Source organism: Trachemys scripta, chromosome 3 (assembly GCF_013100865.1).
Source record: "Trachemys scripta elegans isolate TJP31775 chromosome 3, CAS_Tse_1.0, whole genome shotgun sequence".
NCBI lineage: Eukaryota > Metazoa > Chordata > Testudines > Emydidae > Trachemys > Trachemys scripta.
In genome coordinates, this window is record NC_048300.1 from 13,382,074 (window position 1) to 13,406,187 (window position 24,114).

Sequence of the window (24,114 nt, forward strand, 5' to 3'; positions counted from 1 at the left end):
CAAGTAAACTTATTTCTAGAACTGATTTGCCTTTGTAAGTTTCCAGCCTATTTTGTACTTTCTTTTCTAGTAAGTAAACAGTTTGACTTGGCCTTGATGTATTTAAGGAGGGGGCTGTGTAGCTGGTAAAAAACTTGTCTTGAAATTAATTGTTCAAGTACTTTCCTCTCGACTCAGGGAAGATCATATTCCTCTATATCTCGCATGTGAGCAGAATGTTAGAGCTTATGTGATGTTGGGAAAATACTTTCCATGCTGTTGTTTAGTCTGTTTTGAGATCTATGTGACTACTGTTCTCCAATGGACATCCCAGTAAAGCTGGAGAAATACATTTTGAAGAAACATGGTTTCAATTTTAGTGATCTGAAATGAGTGAATTGAATGAAAATGAATTTTAGATCACGTTTTTGATACAGCCTTGCCAGAAACTTTCTTGCAGCATTTTCTTCAATAAGATTTCTCCCTCCCCCCCTTTTTTTGAGAGAGAGAGAGATGTTCAGTGCAGCAGGATACAGTAAAAAATCAAAAACACCCCAAAAATCTGAAGTGGGATGGGTTAAAGGCTGACACATTGAGAACACCTCTTCTAGTGCACTCTAATCACTAGATGTTTTGAGAAGGAGGGGGAGAAGGAAGAAGTTCTTGCAGGTTCCAAGCTGAACATCGTATAAGTAAGCCAATGTCACATGTGCCATTTTCTGTTCGTTTAGAGAAACAAAATCTAGTGGACATCTGTTTCTTCTTGCTTTGCCCATATTGCCCCTCTCTTTTGGCTCACTCCTTATCTTCAAACATAAGCTGCTTGTCTTCACTTTCAGGCTGTGCAGAGCATATTTCCACCTTACCTATCTTCTCTCATCCATTATCAAAAGGTCGGCTTGTGCCTCCAATTGTCCCATAATGCCAAACTCATCACCTACTTGCTAATTTTCCAGCAAGCATTATTGTGCTTTCTCCTGTGCTGCCTCTTGCACTGGGGAGGAACTCCCGATAAATATCAACAATCTCACTTCACTGTTCTTCAGATCTCTCCTTAAAACTCTTCTTTGCCATGATGCTTATTTAAAAAAAACTTGATAATGACTAGGCGGCTGGAGTACTGAGACCACTGGCAACCATGCTAATCAGTATTCTCTCACTGTTTCCTTATACTCCCCTGTCTCCATCTGTTGTCTCTTGTCTTACGCATAGACTGTAAGCTCTTTGGTGCATGGGCAGTCTTCTGTTCTGTGTTTATACAGTGCCTAGCACCATAGGGTTCTGGTCCGTGGCTACGGCTTCTAGGTGCTACAGTAATGTAAATAACTAACAATAATATTAGAACACATAGCAGCTTTTGTGATGTATAGCTACATAATATTTTAAGAGTGAGATAACTAGAAACAGTCATAAACATTGGAGAATAACTTTGCTACATAATTTCAGAAACTCCACTCTCCTTAAGCTTGTTTCCACATAAATATTCAGGTTTTTGCTTTATCTTTTTGTGCAGCTGCTTTGTGTAAAGTCAGTTATTTCCCTAACCCTGCAAGTAACTGTCATCTGGGAAGAGAAGTTGTTTTCTAGACTCTTCATTTTACGCTGCTCACATAAGTTGGTTTGTTTGTTTGTTTGTTTTTGTTTAGACAAGCCATCTACTGTAAAAATGTCTAGTTTGGAGGCGGCATGATCCAGAATAAACTGGTGTTTTGTTTTTTTAAAAAACAAATAAATGAAAACAAAGTTAACTAATTTGGATGTTTGTGCTTTGACAACTCAAAGTTAGCCATGCAATTTAGTTCTTTGTAAATGTTATGTTTGGGCAGTTGAGCTTTTTTGCTGGCATTGCACATGTGTACAAACTCCTACTGGAGTGTATCAGTGTGAAAACAGAGGTTTAAATCCTACTTCCAAACAGACCCATTGCAGGCAAGATAGTCCTGGGTACTCCTATTTGTCCTGAATAGCTAGAGTAAAGCAAATTAGTTTTGGTTGCAGTTAATGTCTTTGACCACCAACTGAGCAGCTGGAGATCCACACCCAGAGCAGAAGAGACATGTCTAAGCTACAGCTGGGAGGCATGATTTCCAGTTCGTACATTGCGGCGGGGCAGCCGCTAGGGCTAGCCACCTGACATTGGATCTCAGGGGTCAGGCAGGCTTGGATGGGGTGGCTAGCCTGAGCTGCTGTTTTTAGAATGCTCCCTTGAGCTGAGCTACCCAGTGGGGTTACCTCCAATGAGAATCACCCTGTGACTTATTTCCACCACCATTTAGCTCTCCTTATGGAGAAAACAGCAGCTTCAGTTCAGACCCCCTCCTGGTGTGTCTTGAGGGGGTTTGAAGAAGAAATTAATCTCTCATTGAGGGTGACAGAAGGAAAAAGGAATCCCATAGGATGGGGAAGAGGGGTAAAATGCAAAGAATGGTAGAGGGAGAGTGCAAGCAGGAGGGATACAACATAAGGAATCAGCTGCCAACCTCAGTGTCTGGAAAATTCTCTTGCAAAATGTTTCAGATGTTTGTGACTATGCACATAGATGGTGCTGGGGACGGTGTAACAGAAGTGAGCCTCAGCCATGGGGACTGGGATGAACAAGGCATGTTGTGTAGAGGGGAGTGAGAGAAAGTGTTATAGGAGAATGAGGAGGAGATGCAGTTTAAAATTGCCAGGCTGCCGGTTCAACATAAGTTTATGAAATCAGCCATGCTAACGTTCTTTCTGTTGTAAAATCTGAACTTGGCACCATTAAGTATTCACAATTTACAATACAAAAATTAACAAGTGGCTGTTAAGTCACAAAATGCTGCTCAAAGGGCAGCTGGGTTTCTGGGAGATGGGGTCCAAATAGTTCAGGGATATTTTAAATAGGCAGCTCGTAAGTATAAGCAAATATTGAAACTGCTAGTGGGGGAAGAATGCAAAACCTACATTTTTTTTTTTTTTTTGGTCTATCCTTTTTTTAGGAGCTATATTTTATAGCTGAGCGACACATTGTATAACAAAAGGGGGAGGGATAGCTCAGTGGTTTGAGCATTGGCCTGCTAAATCCAGGGTTGTGAGTTCAATCCTTGAGGGGGCCACTTGGGGATCTGGGGCAAAAATCAGTACTTGGTCCTGCTAGTGAAGGCAGGAGGCTGGACTCGATGACCTTTCAAGGTCCCTTCCAGTTCCAGGAGATGGGATAGCTCCATTAATTATTAAAAGGAAAAAGCATAATCGGTGAAAGATGTCGAAATTTGTGTTACACTTCAGGCAAATGAAGCCTTTTAACAATAGCCTACTAGCATGCATGCTCTTCTTGCTTTGTTGGGCAAATAATAAAATTTGCAATCTGACAACAGGAAGATGTTAAACTATCATTTAATTCTTTGATTTCTGTTAAGCTGTGCTGTCTAGCTAACAAGATAAGTGAGCAGAACTTGACCCTGATGGACTCCCCTTCTGGGTGAGGAGAAAGAGAAACTCCTCTGTTTCTTAACATGTTTGGTTCTCGCAATCAACAGCACCTCTGTTTTGACAAACATTTAGAAAGGTATGCACTAATTACTTGCCATGCAAGAAATAAAGTGCAGAAACAGGTTGGGAAGAGTAAACTTCGATTATATTCTTCTCTCCCCATCCACACCCACCAAAAACAAACATCAAAACTTACTTGCAAGTGTCTTCAATTCTGCAAACTAGATGCTGGAAACAGGATTTATAAGTTCTTAGATCTACTACCCAGTTGTTCACCTCTCTTTCGTGGATATGGGGCCCACTTCAGTTCATCTGGTTGCCCCTTTGGCTGACCATTGGCCAAAATTCGGGGCCTTGCAGGTTAGTTTCTCATATGGAGGAGAAAACCATGTCATGGAGTCAGATTTTCCTACTTGGTTATCTAGTCTCTTGTCTTTCCTGGCCAGTGGTTGGAACTAACAGCACCCAGGGACTTCAATTTTCAGGTAAAGAATCCTTGCCCATCCCAAGAATTAGCTATTCTGCGCATCAGCTCCTTTCCAGGGGCTCTCAGACTCTGAGCCAAACGCATACTGCTTCCTTCCATATACCCCACACACACGAGTTTTGACTGCTTAATTCAAGGCTTTGTTACAGCTCCCATCCCCTAAGTTTGACACGTAGGAAACCTGTTCGATGCACATACTTTTGCTCTGAACTGCATGTGCTTTCTAGGTGGGGCTCTTGGTCTCTAGGAAGTCTGCAATCCCTCTCCATCCATGTTCCTTACTGGCGTGTGTGTGTGTGTACACAATCAGAGAATGCATCCATTCCTCTTCAAATGGAGCATGTTCAGTCATGTAAAATATCGCCTTTTAATATCACTGTCAAACTTTTGAAGGAAGGAAAAAAAAATTTTTTTTGGGAGGGACTCCGAGATGGAAAGACAGATGCTCTACTGCAGAGGTGGGCAAACTATGGCCCGCGGGACCCTCCTACCTGACCCCTGAGCTCCTGCCCCGGGAGGCTAGTCCCTGATCCCTCCCCTGCCCCGCAGCCTCAGCTTGCCCTGGTGCAATGCTCTGGGCAGCAGGGTTGCGAGCTCTTGCCGGGCAGCACAACTGCAGACCCGTGGCCTGGCTCCAACTGGGCAGTGCGGCTGCCTGTCCTGGCGCTCTGGGCAGTGCAGCTGTAGCGCCGCCAGTCACCGGTGCTCCAGACAGCATGGTAAGGGAGCAGGGGAGTTTGGTGTGGTGGGTGTGGATAGGGGTCAGGGCGGTCAGAGGGTGGAAAACGGGGGGTTGAATGGGGGTAGGAGTCCCCAGGGGGAAGTCAGGAAGGAGATAGGGGTTGGATGGGCAGTCAGGGCAGAGGTTCCAGGGGCGATCAGGGAGAAGGGGTGGTTGGATGGGACAGGGGTCCCGGGGCGGGGGCAGTCAGGAATGAGAGCAGGGGTTGGATGGGGGGGGGGTGGTGGTGGGGGCAGTCAGGAGCAAGGGTTCTGGGGGCAGTGACGGGACAGGGAGGAAGGGGTGGTTGGATGGGGCAATCGTCCCGGGGCGGGGTGGGAGGGGAGGGGCAGTCAAGAATGAGAGCAGGGGTTGGATGGGGTGGCAGGGGGCAGTCAGAGGCAGGGGTTCCGGGGGTTGTCAGAGGACATGGAAGGGGGGGGGGGCCCTACATACAATTTTGGAAACATGATGCAGCCCTCAGGCCAAAAAGTTTGCCCACCCCCGCTCTACAGTGTGTAATCTCCAGGCACTTTTCCTTTCCCAGTACCAATCCCACTTCAGGCTTTTATATTTTGAAACTATATGTAACGTAGAACTTCTGTCTGATGGGAGAGGGGCAGCAGTTCTCCAGTAAATGGTGTTGTGTGTCAGGACTATTACTAATACACTAAAAAGGTCATGTTTTGATGGTTGTCAACATCTTTTTTTTGCAGACAATTTCAATGTTGTCCTGCTTTCTATATAATCACCAGCTTTAAGTTTTTAAAAGCCTTTCTTCGTTTTTCTTCCTCTATTAAAAAGTTATTTTATTTTTCTTAATTTGGTATTTGGCATCTGGTATTTGGCTAAAGTTTCAGTTGAAAATGTCTTTTAGTGGGCAGTATATCTGTTAGACATTTTAAAATCACAAATTGGGTCCGTCCTCTCCCCCCTCCACATCATGGGATCGGCTTAAAAATCATGAGGGTTTTTTTTTTTTCCACCAGTATACACTTTTTTGGTTCTTATTTACCTTGTGAGTATTGAGGCTGTGATCTTTTACTGGGGCTTGGATTCCTTCACTAGGGTGTGCTCAGGCCCTGGTCTGAAGAACTTCACTGGGGTTTGCTGGGGTCTGGGGTCTCTTACTGGAATATGTTGGGTTCTTCACTAGGCTCTGGAGTTCTGCATTGGGGCAGGATGGACTCCCCTTTTTGAGCAGCTGCCTTCTCTCAAGTGTGGGGAACCAGCAGGTACTAGTCAGCAGCTGCTGAAGCAACATCTATTTCCTTAATTGCTGCCAGGCAGGGAATGGACTTGTCAAGAACCTCTCCTGCAGCTACCTAAAAGTAGGGTCTCCAGTTCTGGCAGTACTTCATTTGCTGGCAGCTGATGGGGAAAGCAGTTGCCTTCTGTTGATCTTAGGCAGCTGAACAGCTGCAGTTTTGCACCACTGGCTCTGATTGAAAATAATACAAAGTGAGCACTGTACACTTTATCTGTTTTGTAATTGAAATCAATATATTTGAAAAAGTAGAGGGGGAAAAAAGTAGAAAAAATCCAAAAAGATTTAATAAACAATAGAATACCAATTGAAATTTAACAGTGCAATTAATCATGATTAATTTTTGAGTTAATTGCTATTAATCGACAGCCCTAGTAAACGCCTTTCTCCTTTTCCAAAGGTAGTAATGAAAATAATTAGACAAATTAACAACTGTGAGGGCCTCATTCAGTGTTCAGTAAGGAATTACCAAGTATAATAATACATAATTAAAAAAAATAATCAAAAATGGAAAAAAATTCACAAACCAGTTTAGGTTGCTAAGTTGTTACTATCTTGCAGCAATTATAGTAATAAGTAGAGAGAGGGCTTCTGTCTGGTGAAGATCTGGCCTGCTTTTTCCCAGGAGCTGGTGTGTTTACTCCCAAGGAGCAGAGTGAATCTCGAATCTTTTAAAGAAAGCAAGGCTTCTTGAGTATACACAATGAACAGATCACAACACTGAAATGAGAGGTCCTCCTTCAGTATTGGCAAAGATGTTTTTCAACGTTTTCAAATATATTGATTTCAATTACAAAACAGAAAACAAAGTGTACAGTGGTCACTTTATATTTTTTATTACAAATATTAACACTGTAAAAAAGATAAAAAAATAGTATTTTTCAATTCATCTCATACAAATATTGTAGTGCAATCTCTTTATTGTGAAAGTGCAACTTACAAATGTAGGTTTTTTGTTAGGTTGTTTTGTTTTTGAGTGGAGTTATGTAAAACTTTACAGGCTACAAGTCCACTCAGTCCTACTTCTTGTTCACCCAATCTCTAAGAGAAGCAAGTTTTGTTTACATTTACGGGAGATACTGCTGCCTTCTTCTTAATTACAAAGTCACCTGAAAGTGAGAACAGGCATTCTGCAGAAAAACATTTAATAAATTCTGTTGTTTAACAGTGCAATTAATCATGATTAATTTTTTTAATCGCTTGAGAGCCCTAGTGTTTACAGATTTGGTAACTAGCTATGAAGACAAAGGAAGATAAGCTTTAAACAGCAACTGCTGCTGCTCAAGGTCCATCTCTAGAGGATGGAAATAGGGATGTTTCAGTAATAGAGCAAGAAATAACTTCATTACACTTGAAGTGAATGGTAAATCTTTCACTGATTTGATTTAATTAACATAATATATACACACACATTGTTGTTTTGTATAATAGCATGAAGTCTGAGAACCTGTTGGCCTATTCTTACTGAGCTCCAGAGAATATTTTATTTCAGTATGCCAGATTCTATATCTTGAAGACAACATACCTTTCTCACCGGCATAAGGAGTCTAGCACTAGGTTGGTCAACTGCTAGGGATTCTGGCTAAGTGGTTCTCCGGTTGAACAAACTGCTGCTTGCAGACAGTGACAATTAGCGCACTAAAAGCCGAAACAAAGATGAGATGGAAGGGAGCTGTTTGTGGCAACAGGGCTTGATTCTGTGCAGTCTTAGCTGAAGTTTCTGCAAGTGACTTACATGTGTGTAGTTTGACACCTTTTCTCAAGGTAAGCAGGAATTATGTACATCTTGTAAATTGGTTATAGAAGTAGAAAATACCCTGAGACTGTCATCAATCCTCCTTCATTAGGAAACTAACTACAAAGCCCCAAAGTCTAATGCTGGGCAAAGGAGCAACAACACTTATAATGGGTAATATTTAACAGGAGGAAATGAATAGATTTATTGTCTTTGTCGTCTTTCTGTTGAGTACTTTGAGGTCTGAATGAGACTTACCGTTTTCCAAGTTTTCATTGCTGTTAAACATCCTTCTGTGCAAAGGCGATAAGTGAAAAAGCTGTAACATTATCTTTTGTAAAAGCACAAAAGCCTCATTGAACAGGTGAATTTGTTGAAAACTGAACTAAGGCATTACTATTCCTGCAGATAAAATAAAATTCTTTAAGGTTTAAATATGAATAACTATTTCCTTTAAAATGCTTTTTTTCTTACATAACTCTTAAGTCCAGAAAAAGAGATCAGCTTTTAAGACCAAAGTGTTGTGGTTGAGTTTTCCTGTTAACTTACCAAAAAAAGGCTGTTCATTGAGACAACGGTGTTCAGCCAAGTGGTAACAGGGTAGTTCACTGCTAAAGTACCTGGCACTCAAATAAAAATAGAAAAGATTAATTAATATGTCCTGCTGTTACCTATTTCAAGCACCAGTTCGTTATGTTTTGTGAAGCATAGCCAGGAAAAAAAAATTAAAAGCCATGGTGGGATGATTATTTTCTTGTGAATAGCTCTGTGTGCTAGACAAATGATGAAGTGTAATTTCATTTTCCTTCTAGGATGCTATTAATGTCAGTTTCATAATTTATAAATTGTGATCCAGTGATAGGCTCCTGCAGCATGTAGGATAGTTGAACTGTAGGGAACAGTGAGACACTTAAAACAGCCTTTCAGGGGTTGATAAGCATAGCATTAAATGACTGACAAAGCTCCTGCCACTTACACAAACTTGCCACATGTAACTTCAAGTCATTCTTTATTTGGCTTACTAGGAAATTCAAAATTAGGTATGTTTCTTACGGCTAATAGCAGTATAGAACCATGCAGGACTTCTTTTTCCTTCAGTTCAGAAGCTATTGACGACAGAAGTGAATTGCTGTTTTATTTTTTTTTTTCCCACTGCTGGTTCTCTTCATTCAGTTTTTTTTTTTAACAGTGAAGGGGCTAGACATTAAGTTCTGTGGACCTACTGTATTAATTTCCAGTCAAGAATTTTGTGTTTTTTAAGATTCCCATGTGCATCAAATTAATTATCTTTAGCTAGTTTCCTGCTAGTGTACAGTATCTTGAGCCAGAACTCAAAATGTTATTTAGAAGTTTGCAGTGAAGCCAAAGAATAAGTCAATTTTTTTTAAAAACCTGTTGGTAATATGGGTGTGACCCTGAATTTTATTTACAGGTCCCTGTCACTTGCTACAGATCAATCACCTAAATTAATATCCTTGTTATATGACTGTTATCAGCAACCAACTCCAGTGGGTACTGGTTACAACTTACTTTGCAAAAGAAAGCACAAAATTTGTCTTTATAATAGGAAAGTAGTTAAATATTTCAGATTATCATCAGTCTGATATTCAACCTATTGATACCTCTGTATGGATTTTCTTGGGTTTGAATAAGACCTTGAACAGTGTCCTGATGACAATGTGACAATAGCCCTAGGAACAAAACCGCAATTGAAAACAAAAGTCAGTTGATGACAAATGTACAGATGAATTAAATCTGTGCTGCTGGCTTAAATTTATACAAAAATGTCATATTGACATACTTGGCAGTATCTCTTTTCCTGGAAGTGGCATTGATACAATCAGATCTGTGCACTACCAGTGTGAGTGAACACTATGTAGCATTACATTTATGTAATATTTTAGTTGTCTTAAATGCATTACTACTTAATATAGTTTAATGTAAAAGGTGGAGCAGTAGTGACACCTATAGGTTGTCTCATTTTTTTTGGTTGCTTATGACTGACAGAGCCATACCTAGGCATTTTAGCACCCGGGACAAGTAAGCATATATGTGCCCCATAGAGGCAACGTGTGTTTGTGGGGGATACATGGGGTCACGTACCCCGCCCAGATTGCTTCCTTCCATTTAGCACAGAGGTTTTCAAACTATGGGGACACGCCTCACGGTTTGAAAACCATCGCCTACTGTTAGGAGCCAGTGGATCAGAAGCTGGAGGGAGCTGCCCAGCCCCCTCAGGCTTCTTGCGCTCTGCTGTGGGAGCTGGGGTGCTGGCTTACTGGCTGGAAGCTCTCCCTACCCTGAGCCAAGCCTCCTCTGCATAGCTGGGTCCCCAGGCAGGGTGGGGAACACATCTCCGAGCTGTGCTGCATAGCTGGGTCTCCAGGCAGGGCGGGGAGCTCAGAGCTGTGCCCTGATAGGCTCTTCTCTCCCTCGAAGGAGACTGGCGCCAGCACACGATGCCCAGCAGAGCCCAATTGCCAGCAGCAGAGCTGCGAGAGCCTTGGGGAGCATCTCATGGCAGGTGGGCTCTGTGCACAGGGGCCAACTCCATGTGACATCACAGCTGGCACCGGACTCCTTTAGGGGAGAGGCAATAGTGTGACGGGGCATACCATGGAGTGTGAAGAGACAACCTAGCTTGGGGAGCAGGGCAGGGAGGGCTGCCCTGCAGCCAGGCAGCACCTTTGCTCCCACAGCATGGAGAGCCAGGGGCCCGAGTAGGCTGGGTGATTCCCACTAGCTTCCAATCGACTGGCACCTCCCGGTTCAGGTTTGGAAGAAGTATAGACTTTGCAAAAATTTTGCCTTTGGGACATGCTCAAAATAGCTTGTTAGATACTTTAGTTGTTTTCTCAATGTGCTATACTGCACTCACACACACTTTCATAAAGCACTTTGAGAACCAAACATGAATGATCATTTTGAAACATTATATATATTGAAAACATTAAGAAACCAATAGCATGCAAGAGTCCTAACGCAGTCACTTGCTGTTCCCACTAGACAACACTGTCTTCACCAAGCCAAGGATATAATATAGGAATGCTGATCCCTCAGCATTCTGTTGTCCAGCAAATAGTTGTATAACGTACTGGCAAAGTAGGTGTTGCCCACCTCTAGTGGGTTGGGCTCGCACAGGATATCCGCTAGTGGCATTCCTTAAATTTGAAAACATCAGTGGAAAATAATCAGCTGTTTTGTAACTCTCCAGAATTATTTTAGATTTTATCTTTAAAGGGAAGACTTCAAAGGAGCATGTCGCTGCTTTAGATGAGTTGAAGAGCTTTTCTGAATCATCTCGTAGATCTCAACTCAGCCCCTACTGCCTCAAACTGTCACTTAATACAATTCCTCACAATGCTGAATCATAAAGCAACCATCTGTGTTAGCTAATGGGAGTCAAATTCCATCCCAGCTGCTTTCCTTTAAAGAGTTAGAAGCAGTTATCCTCAGGAGAACAAGTAAACCTAGTGGGGCAGTGCTGCTCCATTGCCAGTCAAAATGCTTCAGTTTCACAATCCGCCTGAAAAAGACCGAGATTATGTACCAGCACCAGGCCACCAGCATCACGAGCACCATGATCCCATCAACACAATTGACAACACACCCTCACCTCAGTCAGGAAATTCTGCTGCCTGGGTAGCATACTTTCCAGCAATGCTAGATTGTATGATGAGATCATTCAGTACCTGGCAGAGGCCAGTTTGGCATTTGGCAGGCTCCCCCACAGGCTCTGGAGGAAGTGTGGAGTCTGCCACAGAATTAAAATCAAAATCTATTCTGCTGTTGTACTCGCCTCACTCTATGGCTGTGAGACAGGGATGCTCTACCAACATCACATCAAGCAGCTGGAGAGCTTCCAACTTCGCTGCCTAAGATCCATATGCAACATCAAGTGGCAGGACAGGATCCCCAACACTGAAGTCCATGGGAGGTGGCAAATCTCTGGCATCGAGAGCATGCTCATCCGCGCTCAATTTTACTGTGTTGGACGTGTGTACTGAAAGCCGTGCTGTACAGCCAGCTGAGCACACGAATGCATTTTAAGGTCGACACATCTTTAGACACCTTGAAGGCCAACCTCAAAGAAGTCAAGATAGACCTTAGAACCTGGAAGCTTGTTGCAGATGGAGAGGTCTGTGCCATGAGGCCATGCCCACTTTTAAGGAGCGGTATGTGAAGTCTCTGCAGGAGAAGAGAGCACATCTTAAGGCCAGTGCCTCAAACCTTTTTCCCAACAATGACTACACTTGAAAGATATGCAGTCACGTTTGCAGATCCAGGATCGGATTTGCTTCCCACGGAAGCAAACCCAGAACTCGCGTCCATGCTAGCTGAACGCTCATCCACTGAAGTGACGGGAGAATCCAACAGTCATTGATCAAAAGTGGAGATTGTGATCTAGGGACTCTGGGATGAACGTTTGGAAGGGAGATAGCTATGTGCGTTGAAAAATGGATTTAGATAATGGCTAGATGTATGGCTCTTGAACAAATACCAGCACCATCCATCCCCTAAGTGCTTGTCAGAGCTTTGCATTGATGATGTCAACAAATTCTGATCTTTATTCTTACAAATGTTTATGGCTCTAGATGGCGGTTCTCCCAAAGCTCAAATAAGCAAAGAGTTGCTTTGTCTTCAGACTGAAGCTCATGCTCTAAAGCAGAGTTAATGAGATTATATTTTTTTGGCTACCTGCATAGTAGAAGAAATATATCCACTCTTCAAGCACAAATCAAAGCAAAACTAAGTACTATAAGGATTGGTAAATAGGTTGAAAGGAAAGTGTGCCAAATGTGCCAGAATCTTACACATTTCTCTCATTACTCCCACTAAATCTTCCCTTTAGCTTTTCTTTTTGTAATGAAGGATTTCATTTCCTTGAGGTTTGTCATTAAATTGTCAGTTTGACAGTTCAGTTTCACTTGTGACTTGATGTGGACTTGAGTCCCAGCCCAGAGAGGAGTGACTACTATAATAAGCTAGAAAAATTACTCTAAAAATGTCATTTTGGTACTGTAATTATGACGCAGACTCCCACAGTACAGGAATGAACATAAGTCATGTTTTAACCAGTAAACCAAACATAACATATGTACTGATAAATTACTGACTGATCTGGCAGCTGCCTTTTATACTCTAAAACTGAGATGAGCTGGCAACCTATATAATCAGAAGGCACAATGAGTTTCCCCCCTCCTACTCTAAGTTTACAAAAAATATTTAAACCATAAGTGTGTAAAGCCTAATGGGTGTGTAGTCTCTTGCCCTCAGTGAATTAGACCATTTGGACCGTATCTGGTTGCCACCTGCAGTTTTAGGGTTATTCACGATCGTTGTCCATCAACAGCTCAAGCACCTTGGGCCCTACAGATAGGGGCTGGCTCCAGGAGGTGTTGCCTCTCCCTGAAAGAGCCCAGTGCTGGCTGGCAAAAGTGCACTGGGGCACGGCTTGGATCTGTGCCACCCGCCCTGTCTGGGGAGCGCCCAGCCATGCAGAGGTGGTCCAGCTTGGGGAAACAGGGCAAGGAGCGCTGCCAGGCAGCCAGCCAACACCCCAGCTCCCATAGTGCAGAAAGCTAGGGGCCTGAGCACGCCATGTGGCTCCCACCAGTTTCTGATCTGTTGGTTCCTGGCAGGAGGCAACAGCTTTCAAACTGTGAGGTACGTCACCATGGTTTGAAAACCTCTGCTAAATGGAAGGCAGAAATCTGGGGGTGGGGGCCTGTGACTCCATGTCCCCCCCCCCACTGTTTTGTGCCCTGGGCGGCTGGTCCACTTGCCCCACACTGGTTATGCCCTGATGTAATGATGGGGTTATAGGTGTCTGGGCTAATTGTATGACCCTTGCAAATCATTCATTTAAATTTTTTTTATGATGGACTTGTTTAGGTTTTTCTTAAGGTTTCTTTTTGTATCGTTTCTTTTATCCTTGTTTGCTTCTTACCTAAAGGTTCATGTAGCTGTTCTAGTAGTTAAGAGTAGCTTCAATAACTAATGCTGCAATTAAGATTCCCCTCATTCTCCCGCCCCCTTCCCCTGTGTGTGTGTTTGTGTGTGTGTGTGTGATTTGTTGCTTTTTGTGCCATGGCTGTTACCAAATAGACCTACATGAAAACACATTCTAAAAATGTTTACATACAGAGTTTTTTCTCTAAGTGTTCAGATATGGAATCATAAAAATGTAGAGCTGGAAAGGACTTCCAGAGATCAAGTCCAGACCCTATGTTTAGGTTTACTTGGTCCTACCTCGATTATCTCTGACAGTTTTTTGTCCAACCTTTTATTAAAAACCTCCAGTGATGGGGATTTCACAACTTCCCTTGGAAGCCTGTTCCAAAACTTGATTTCCCTTATAGTTACAAAGTTTTTTCCCTAATAGCTAACCTAAATCTCCCTTGTCACAGATTAAGCCCATTTTACTACTTGTCCTACTTTTGATGGACCGGAACAGTTGATCACCATCCTCTTTACAACAGCCCTTAACATATTTGAAAACGGTTCTTAGGTCCCTGCTTAGTCCTTTGTGTGTGTGTGTGTGTGTGAAGATTAAATATCCCCTGTATTAACTTTTCCTCGTGGGTCAGATTCTCTAAACCTTGCATTGGTTTTGATGCTGTCCTCTCCAATATGTCCAAATTTTTCCTAAAAAAAAAAAAAAAAAATGGCATCCAGAATTGAACCCAATACTCCAGTGGAGGCTTCACCACTGCTGAGTAGAGTGAGACAATTACCTCCAATGTCTTTCTTATGACACTCCTGTTAATACATCTCAGAATGACATTAGCCTTTTTCTTGACTACATGGTTGACTCCTAATCCATTTTGTGATCCCACTGTAACCCCAAGACTATTTTTAGCAGCACTACCACCTAGCCAGTTATTACCGATTTTGTAGTTGTGCATTTGATTATTTTTTTCCTACCTAAGTGTAGTACTTTGCATTTGTCTCTATTGAATTCCAGTTTTTTGGATTGCAGACTAATTCTCCAATTGTTAAGGTCATTTTGAATTCTAATCCTGTTCTCGAAGTGCTTTCAACTCCTCACAGCTTGCTGTCATTTGCAGATTTCATAAGCATATTCTCCACTCCATTATCTAAGTCATTAATGAAAATATTGATTAGTATGGGATCCAGGAGAACCCCCTGAGGGACCCTGCTAGAAACACCTCCCAGTTTGAGAGCGAACCATAGATAACTATCTTTAAGTAAAAAGAACAGGAGTACTTGTGGCACCTTAGAGACTAACAAATTTATTAGAGCATAAGCTTTCGTGGACTGAAGAAGTGGGCTGTAGTCCACGAAAGCTTATGCTCTAATAAATTTGTTAGTCTCTAAGGTGCCACAAGTACTCCTGTTCTTTTTGCGGATACAGACTAACACGGCTGCTACTCTGAAACCTATCTTTAAGTATGGTTTTTCAACCAATTATGCATCCACCTCTCAGTAATCTCATCACCTTTCCTTTTTGGGACTGTAAAGCCTTATTAAAATTAAAATATTTCCTCTCTACTGCTCCCACTGCCCCTCACCCCAATCCACTAGGTCAGTAGCCCTGTCAAAGAAGGAAATTAGGTTGGTTTGGCTTGATTTGTTTTTGACAAATTCATTCTGGCTATTCTGTTTAACCCTATTATCCTTTAGGTGCTTACAAATTGATCAACAATTTATTGGTGTTTAAGGGGCTTTGTTTTTAAGCAAAAACTTCCAAAACATAAATTAGTGTAACTGGTACAGTAGTTTTCAAGTGCTTGTGTCCCTTTTTGGGCTATCAGTGCCCTCTAGGGGTAAAACTGAAAATTGTCATAACTACTCATTTTCTCAAGAATAACCACATAGTTAAGGTTAAGATTTTGTCAGTTATTTTTAGTAAAAGTCACCGACAGGTCCGGGGTAATAAACAAAAATTGACTTTTCAGTGACTTTTACTGAAAATAATGAGGAGAGAGAGGGCGGGAGGGGGAGGAATGACACCTGGATCCCCATAAGGGTGGAGAGGGGGCTGACAGTCCCAGCCCCATCGCCCCAGGGTGGGGGGAACAGTTCCGGCTCCAGCCCCTGCCAAGGCTGCAGGATGGGAACACACAAGAGTGGCTCCAGCTGCCGGGGGGTGAGCGCACAGATAATAATTAGATATTATGTTAAGCTGACAATGGTAGTGTAATAGGAATCCTTTATTGAATCTTGTCTCCATGTTTTAAACTTCTAATGCAAGATATTAAAATTGTTCATATTCTGATCATTCATAACTTCCCCTTTTTTTTGGTTTGCAGATGAAAACACTAAGGAAGCTTTGCAGGTGAAGAAAAGTCTGAGTGAGAAGGTTTCTCTCTACAGAGGTGACATTACATTGCTTGAGATTGATGCTATAGTTAATGCAGGTAAGTAATCTTTTAATGTGGTTATATTTAGAAACTTGCAGTATTTACAGTTCTGGGGAAAAAAAGATGTATAACATGACTACATTTTGTGGAAACCATAACACGTAGAAACTGCTGCTCGTAAAGTTTGCAATCTGTGTACAGCAGATAATTTCATTCTGTGCCATTATTGTTAAGACTTTTGTAAAAGCACAAACTGTATATTGGGTGTATGATATAAGATCACTCATCTCTATTTTTTTCTTAATTTGGAGAATTTGCACTTTGTGGCAAAACACTAAAATTAGATGTTCGAGATTAGACTACTGTAATATGATGTACCTGAGGCTGAAGAATGCAGCAGGTGATTTATTTTAAAAGTATTTCACTGAGAGATGAGAATTTTGGGAACTGCATTAATTTCTTACTGGCTTTTATGTATATCTTAAAGTTTTGATGTTAACATGTAAAGTCCTGAATGGCTTGCTTGAGAGACCATCTATCTCCCTATACTGTACTGCCAGGTTGCATTCAACAGAGACTCTGGAGCTGTTTTGAGAGAGGGAGCTGCTGGCAACACATTCTCCATGAAAGAAGGCCCCATTATTTAGGCATTCATTCCCCTCCATGGTAGGAAATAGCCAGAATGTCTTGACCTTTGGTGGCCTTTGTACTGTGCCAACAATTTGTTTAGGCATTTGGAGAGAGTTGTGGAACTATTTTTCACAGAGGAGTATCTTTGTTATTGGGTGTAACAGATGTAATTTAAGAGTGCTGAGTTACTTGGAAGTTGTTCTTGTGGTATTGTCTATTTAAATATTGCAAGGATACACAGAGCCCAACAAAAGTTTTCGTGTTGTATAAAGAAATAAAATTAGGGGTTTGTTTGTTAGCATTAAGTCTTTTTTAAAATTCAACCTCACAAAAAATTTTGTGGGAGCTGGTTGGAGTATCATAAAGATTTGAAACCACTGATATGGAAGGAGCTAAATGAGTATGTATTCAAGGTACTGAATAACTATAAAATACTTAGGCAAATAGTTATGACAAAGTGTGAATTATACTGAATGGCAAAGTGTTAAATTTTAGTAGACTATTTTAAATAGATAGTGTCTGTGGGAAAACATGCTGCTGTTTCTCAATGCTGTTGCTTACATAGAGTTTATAAAACCATGAGGGGAGGGGAAGAATCATTTCTGGTTTATTTCTTTCCAGATCCCAATCTGTAGTGTTACTCCAAGTATCGCAGCTAAATGCAAGGTGGAACATTTGCTAAACAATCTGTTTAATTGTTAGGTTAATTCCTAAACTAGCAGAATTTCATTAGAATTTGACTCTATGGGGAAAAAAAATCCTTGAAACCATGTTGCACTAAACTTTGCAATTGTTAGTTGAGCTGTAAATACACAATTTTTTTTTTTTTTTTTTAATCTTGTATTTTACTATTGAAGCCATGGGTGGCGGGTGAAGCTTCCCCTTGGGGAGGCTAGCCCGCTGCTCTCAGCCCCCCCGCGTGGCCCCAGCCAGGGTGGACAGGAGTAGGTGCTGAGAGCTCAGTCAGGGTTGTGGGGCGCGGTAAGGGGACAGGACTGAGAGCTCAGGACTGCAGCAGAGCCCCTCCTCTGCCCCATTCCGCCCCCACTCGCTTCTTTCCGCCCCCACGGCCCCGAGATGGGAAAAGCTCTGTGCCCCTGCCAGGGCCGCAGCAGGAAGCCAGAGCTCCTCCAGCCACAGGGCCATGGCAGGGGGAGATGTTTCCAGGGGTCCCAAATTGGCCAATGCCCTTGGACACAGGCCCCATGGGCCTGTGTCACTGCCCCGTTCCTCCCCCAGCAGCATGAGGCTGGCAGAGGCGTAGGCTCCCCAAGCCTCCATTACTCACTGCCCGTGGTTAAAGCAACATTAATGGCCCCTTGTTATTTAGGACCTGTAAGTTTATCTTAATGCAACAAAACCTTCTGTTCATTATCTTGCTCTGTCTCTGTTATATTTAGAAGTAGGTAACCTGGAGGGAAGCTGTTTTCCAAGTATTAACCTACTTCCTTCACACAGGCACAAGATGATAGACTATGGCTTTCTGTTTGTATCTTACTTGATCTTTACTGAAACACTCAGAACAACTGAGTAGTGCTTGAAAAGGAAGCTGCCATATATGGTGTTTTTTGTTCTTATAAATTTGTATCTCTCTTGCTTGGAGACAAGACTGCAGCTGGCTGAAATTTTGACTGTTTTTCATAAAGGCCTTTATTTTTGGGAAAACATTTTTTTGCAACTTTTAAATTTTCTGTTTTTCAATTAAATTGAATAAGTATTTAGGTTTTTCTTTATTTTTTGGCTGATCGGTTTTCCTCCTCCCACACCTTTCCCCCTCTTCCTTGCCTTCCATGCCCCCTTTTTGTTATAGAGGAGAGGGGAAATGAGACTGGTTGACTGGTGTGGATGAAAGAAACAGGAGGGGGAACAGAAGAAATGAGAGAAACTTTAAACCAAAATTGTTTTGAATAAAAGAAAAATGACTTCCTTTTGAAACCTGCAGAATGAAAATGAATTGGCAATTTTTTGATTTTTTTTTTGTGAATCTTTTTTTTGTGTGTGTTTTTTTTTTTTTGTTGTTTTCCAGCAAGGTCTTCTAAAGACCCAGTCTACTCCTATCATTTTCCTTCCCAAAACTTATAATGATTATTTCTAATCTGAGAAATTGCAACATGATTACAATCTGAAAGATAAAGTATTACACTCAACCATTGCCAATAAAAATATAAGAAAACTGTCATAGTAATGAAAAGGAGATGTGAAAATCTTTCTCCCTGGATAATACTTCACTAGCAATTACCAGGGCTTTGTATATTCTCTGGCCATAGATTTTTGGAAAGTGATTTTGCAGTAAATTCTAAACTTTGTCAGTTTTAAAAAAAAAAAAAAGTTTCTAACCCTTATGATTGCAGTAAAAAGCTTCTCTTTTCTACTTATTCACATTTAAATAATTTGAGGCCTGGAGAAAATGCCTTAGAGTGAGAGACACACAGAGCTCTCTATCTGTTGAGTTTATCAAAAAGAAGATTGAGGTGACTTATATACTAATTAAGTTCCTTCATGATCATGGAGAGGTAAGACCACCTCTGAAGGGCTCTTTAATCTAGTGGAGAAAAGCATAACAAGAAGCTATTGCTGGAAGCTGAAGCCAGACCAATACAAATTAAAAATAAGGCACAGATTTTTAACAGTGGGGTAATTAACCATTGGAACAAACTACCAAGGATTGTCTTTCTTGATGCCTTTAGATGAAGACTGATGCCTTTCTGGAAGCTATGTGTTATCCAAACACAAGCTGTACTTTAGGGTTATAGGGTTCAGAATAACTGGATGGATGAAATTTAATGGTCTATGATATAGAGGAGGTCAGAGTAAATGATCTAACTGTCCCTTCTGGCTATAGATACTATGAATCTATAAGAAGGTGCAGCTTTGCTGTCCTGAGACTGTAGGCAGTCTGAAAATGTTTGGAAGCTGTATACTGTTCTGTTTAATCTTAATGGTTTTAGTTCTGAAACCTAATAAGTTTTAAAACTTCACTGCTGATTATAACAAGCAACGATATCCAGGTGATGTCCCACAGTTCCAAATTTTCTTTCTCTTCTCCCCACGTATCAAGTCGTCTTTACACATTTCTCAATAGCAAATTTTTTTTGGCAAAATATTTTGCAAATTCAAAACTGGAACTGAAAGGAGAGCATAAAATAAACTGAATTAATACAATTTATTTTTTTTTCACATTTATTTTATTGAAAACCTTATTTTTTTTTTTTTAATTTGAATTAAGCTGCCACAGAGTTTCCACTCTGCTGCCACTGTTTGGAAATAAAACCTAATATATTTGGTGACAGGGAATGTGGAAACAGCCTGGTGAAGCAATAGGAACCCCTTCAGTAGTGTCACTCGGTTGCTTTTTGTTGAGAACTCTCCTTAAGACTAATTGGAGAAAATTTTTAAATATCACTCAATTGTTGAAGTAGCTCTGACTGATACTGGCCATATGGCCAGTTGCCTGTAGCTTTGTAGAGTTGCTGGAGAATGTATGCTGCCAGTAAGGGCTGTCAGCTTGTCTCACCCCACCATCTAGTCTATGTGGCCTCCAGTTTTGCAGTGGGCTGAGCACCTTGACCCTTGATCCTTCAAAGCATTAAGCACATGATTTACTTTAAGCACCAGTAGTCCCTGTGAAGTGAAGCATGTGCTGTTTGCTGGATTGGGGGCAAAATGCTCAGCATCTTTCAAGATCAAGCCTTTTATCTCTGTGAGCAGAATGTAAACTTGATCCCTTCCTCACTCCATGTATGTAAGAGTCCCTGCCTGCGTCTCCTTCCTTTCTGCCCCCTCATCTGAAAATAGGAGCGTTTTAAAATAGAGCCACAACACAGAGAAACATTTTCAGCCATTTCCTCTGTGAACTCAGTGCAGCCCTTTCTGATCCATTGGTGGAATTACAAGCAGTGGCAAAGTGACTGTATTCAAAGGGTGGTGATTTAGCATCCAATCACAGCATGTGCTTTTAAGAATGTGTTCAGAAAAATCTGAGTTTTTTTTTTTCCCCAGATCACTTTCCCAATAAAGTTCAGGGAAAAAAATGTTTTTTATATTCATTTACACAAAAGTTCTAAGTTTTAAGTGATTAAGTCAAAATTTCTTTGTGCATGGACATGGGGGAACTGTAGGTTTTATCACTTTTTCTAGTTTACAGATTAAAGGTTTTTAATCACATATAGTAGAACCTCAGAGTTATGAACACCAGAGTTATGAACTGACAGGTAAACCACACACCTCATTTGGAACCAGAAGTATGCCATCAGGCATCAGCAGAGACCAAAAAGAAAAAAAGGCAAATACAGTACAGTATGGGTGTTAAGTGTGAACTACTAGGGGGGGGGGGGGAAAGATTTGACAAGGTAAGGAAACTATTTCTATGCTTGTTTCATTTAAATGAAGATGGTTAAAAGCAGCATTTTTCTTCTGCATAGTAAAGTTTCAAACCTGTGGTAAATCAAAAGTTTGCAGCAAACATTGAAAGAATAACCATAACATTTTGTTCAGAGTTATGAATAACCTCCATTCCCAAAGTGTTTATAACTCCGAGATTCTACTGTACATGGACTTTTGTTTTTTAATGTAAATGTAATCACAAAAGATGTTACGAGTGTTCAAAAGTGTTCTAACATGCTTTTGGCTGCAAAAAACTTCAATATAAACAGATACTCAGTTTAACCTTAGTAAACAAGGAAATCTGTTCTCACTCTCAGTATCTCTATTTGAGTTCTCTTGTGTATATCTACTTTTATATGTTCCATTGTTCATTAAAGGATTTACAAAAGTTGATGGGGCTACAAAATCAAATTAACCATTTGAATACTGTCCGACATATGAGTTACTCAAGGCGAAACTCAACAAGTTGTACTGATGTTCATGAAGTGCCAGCCCTAAAAAACACTACTGAAAACAGGAATGAGAATGTTGTGCTGTCATTTACCTGTACTGTTGAGTTTCCATATTGTATTTTCCTTACGTATTCAGAGAGCAGAGTGATGAGTAGAACATCTAGGCTAGTTTATTCGTAAACTAATGAAAATGGCAGTAAATCTTGCACAGTGAACTACCAAACCCAAGAATAGCATTTTGCAGTCATGTTTCCTTCTTGAATTTCTGGCAAATAAATTTGATCACTTCAAAGTTGAAGTTATTCAGTGAAAATAACTTTCATTGCTTAACGTTAAATTAATGTTTCTTTACATTGTGGTGTAGAATTGTTTCATGTGCTTTTGTGCAATCAAAAGAGCCAGGTAGGAATTTTAGTCAACACTGGCGATGGAGCAGAGGCTTCCCTTTGTGGACACAGCGGCAAAATGAGGACAGACACATGCCTGGAATTAAGCGGCAGGCCCCAACTTTTATTAAACGGTAACACAAGGGAGAGCCACTGTTCCCTATCTCCATACTCTCCTATACCAGGCATTTAATTGGTTACAGTGTTGCCAACCCAGGGATGGGCAAACCTTTTGGCCCAAGGGCCACATCTGGGTGGGGAAATTGCATGCAAGGCCATGAATGTAGGGCTGGGGCAGGGGATTGGGGTACAGGAGGGAGTGTGGGGTATGGGAGGGGGTACGGTGTGCAGGAAGGGGCTCAGGGCAGGGGCTTGGGGTGCAGGGAGGGGTGCGAGAGTGGGCTCAGGGCACAGGGTTGGAGTGCAGGAGGGACTTGGGGTTCAGGCTCCAGCACAGCGCTGCTTACCTTGAGTGGTTCTGGGGTGGCAACGGTGCACAGCGGGGCTAAGGCAGAATCCCTGCCTGCCTGCCTTGGCCCTGTGCCATGTCATGCCACTCTTCTCCTGGCAGCATCCAGCACCACGTCCCTGTGACCCGAGGGGGAGGGTGACGGCAGAGGGCTCCGTGCACTGCCCTCACCTGTGGCTACCTCCCCCGAAGCTCCTATTGGCTGCGGTTCCTTGTTCCCGGCCAATGGGAGCTGCGGGGGGGCGGTTCCTGCAGGCAAGGGCAGTGCGCTGAGCCTTCTGCTCCCCCCTGCCCCCCAGGGGCCACAAGGACATGGTGCTGGCTGCTTCCGTGGGCTGGATCCAAAGCCCTGACGGGTCGTAGTTTGCCCACCCTTGATATAACCCATAACTGGCACCAGGATTACAGGGCTCCTTGCCATATAACCTATACCACAGGGTTCAGTTCTGAGCCCATGCACTCTCCTCTCCGCCAACATGAGTGGTGAAGCAGGATGCAGTCCTTGGGCCGTAAAGGCCACAATTTCTGACCTCAGCCTATGAGGCCCAAGGCCCCAAATCCCAGGGCTTTTACTGCTGGGAACCGTTCATTTTATTCTCTTAACTGTACTGGAAATTGGCCACTGAGGGTGCAGCAACTAGCTTGATCATTGCCCCCACCCGACTACATGGCCTGGTACCACAATTCCTGTCCAGTCCATTTCCATCACATCCTGTAGCAATCTCAGCACCGCCACCTGCCAAATGTACCCATCATCTCTGAAAACTTCCGACTGATGATAACCGATGGTCCTGTGCCCCATCAGTAAAAAGAACAGGAGTACTTGTGGCACCTTAGAGACTAACCAATTTATTTGAGCATAAGCTTTTGTTGGCTACAGCCCACTTCATCAGATGCATAGAATGGAACATATAGTAAGGAGATATATACACACATACAGAGAACATGAAAAGGTGGGAGTTGCCCTACCACCTCTAAGGGGCTAATTAGTTAAGATGAGCAATTATCAACAGGAGGAAAAAAACTTTTGTAGTGATAATCAAGATGGCTCATTACACACATTGAATCTATTTCCCCATGTTAAGTATCCTCACACCTTGTTGTCAACTGTCTGAAATGGGCCATCTTGATTATCACTACAAAAGTTTTTTTTCCTCCTGTTGATAATTGCTCATTGTAATTAATTAGCCCCTTAGAGTCGGTAGGGCACCTCCCCCCTTTTCGTGGGGGTGTGTGTGTGTGTGTGTCCGTACTCTATGTTCCATTCTATGCATCCAGTGAAGTGGGCTATAGCCTATGAAAGCTTATGCTCTAATAAATTTGTTAGTCTCTAAGATGCCACAAGTACTCCTGTTCTTTTTGCGGATACAGACTAACAGGGCTGCTACTCTGAAACCTGCCCCACTAGTGAACTTCCAGGGTCCAAGAATATCTTGGTGGCCTTTCAATTGGAGGCAAACTGCTTTGCCCCTGACACCCCACTGAGCTACAGTTGCAGTCCTACCTGCCCTCTTGTGGGCACAATGCAGTAGGTAGTGCCTGCAAATTCAGATGTTGCATATACTTTCAGCAGCTTCTGAAACAAAAAAGCACAGGGGTTAATTTGTTTTCTCTTTTCCTTAGTGTGGAAGTAAGTTCTGTAATGCATTGATTTCCAGTACCCTGTTGTCTGCACCTACCATGGGCTAAACCCCCCTGCAGCCTCTGACATAGATGCCCCGATCCTGAAAGAATTAGTACTTTGTGTGTGTGTGTGTGTGTGTGTGTGTGTGTGTGTGTGTGTGAAATAGCGCAAGGTTTTTCCTCAATGCTGTGCCGA

At 42.1% G+C, this 24,114-nt stretch overlaps 1 protein-coding gene across 4 annotated transcripts in view; it reads left to right on the forward strand.

Annotated features, from left to right (window-relative positions):
• Positions 1–24,114, forward strand: part of MACROD2 (mono-ADP ribosylhydrolase 2) — a 1,283,788-nt gene that overhangs the window by 36,711 nt on the left and 1,222,963 nt on the right. For all 4 annotated transcript variants that reach the window (XM_034764159.1, XM_034764162.1, XM_034764161.1 and 1 more), the window contains exon 3: positions 15,925–16,032. In XM_034764159.1, coding sequence (XP_034620050.1) covers positions 15,925–16,032 — 108 coding nt within the window. The remainder of the gene's footprint in view (positions 1–15,924; positions 16,033–24,114) is intronic.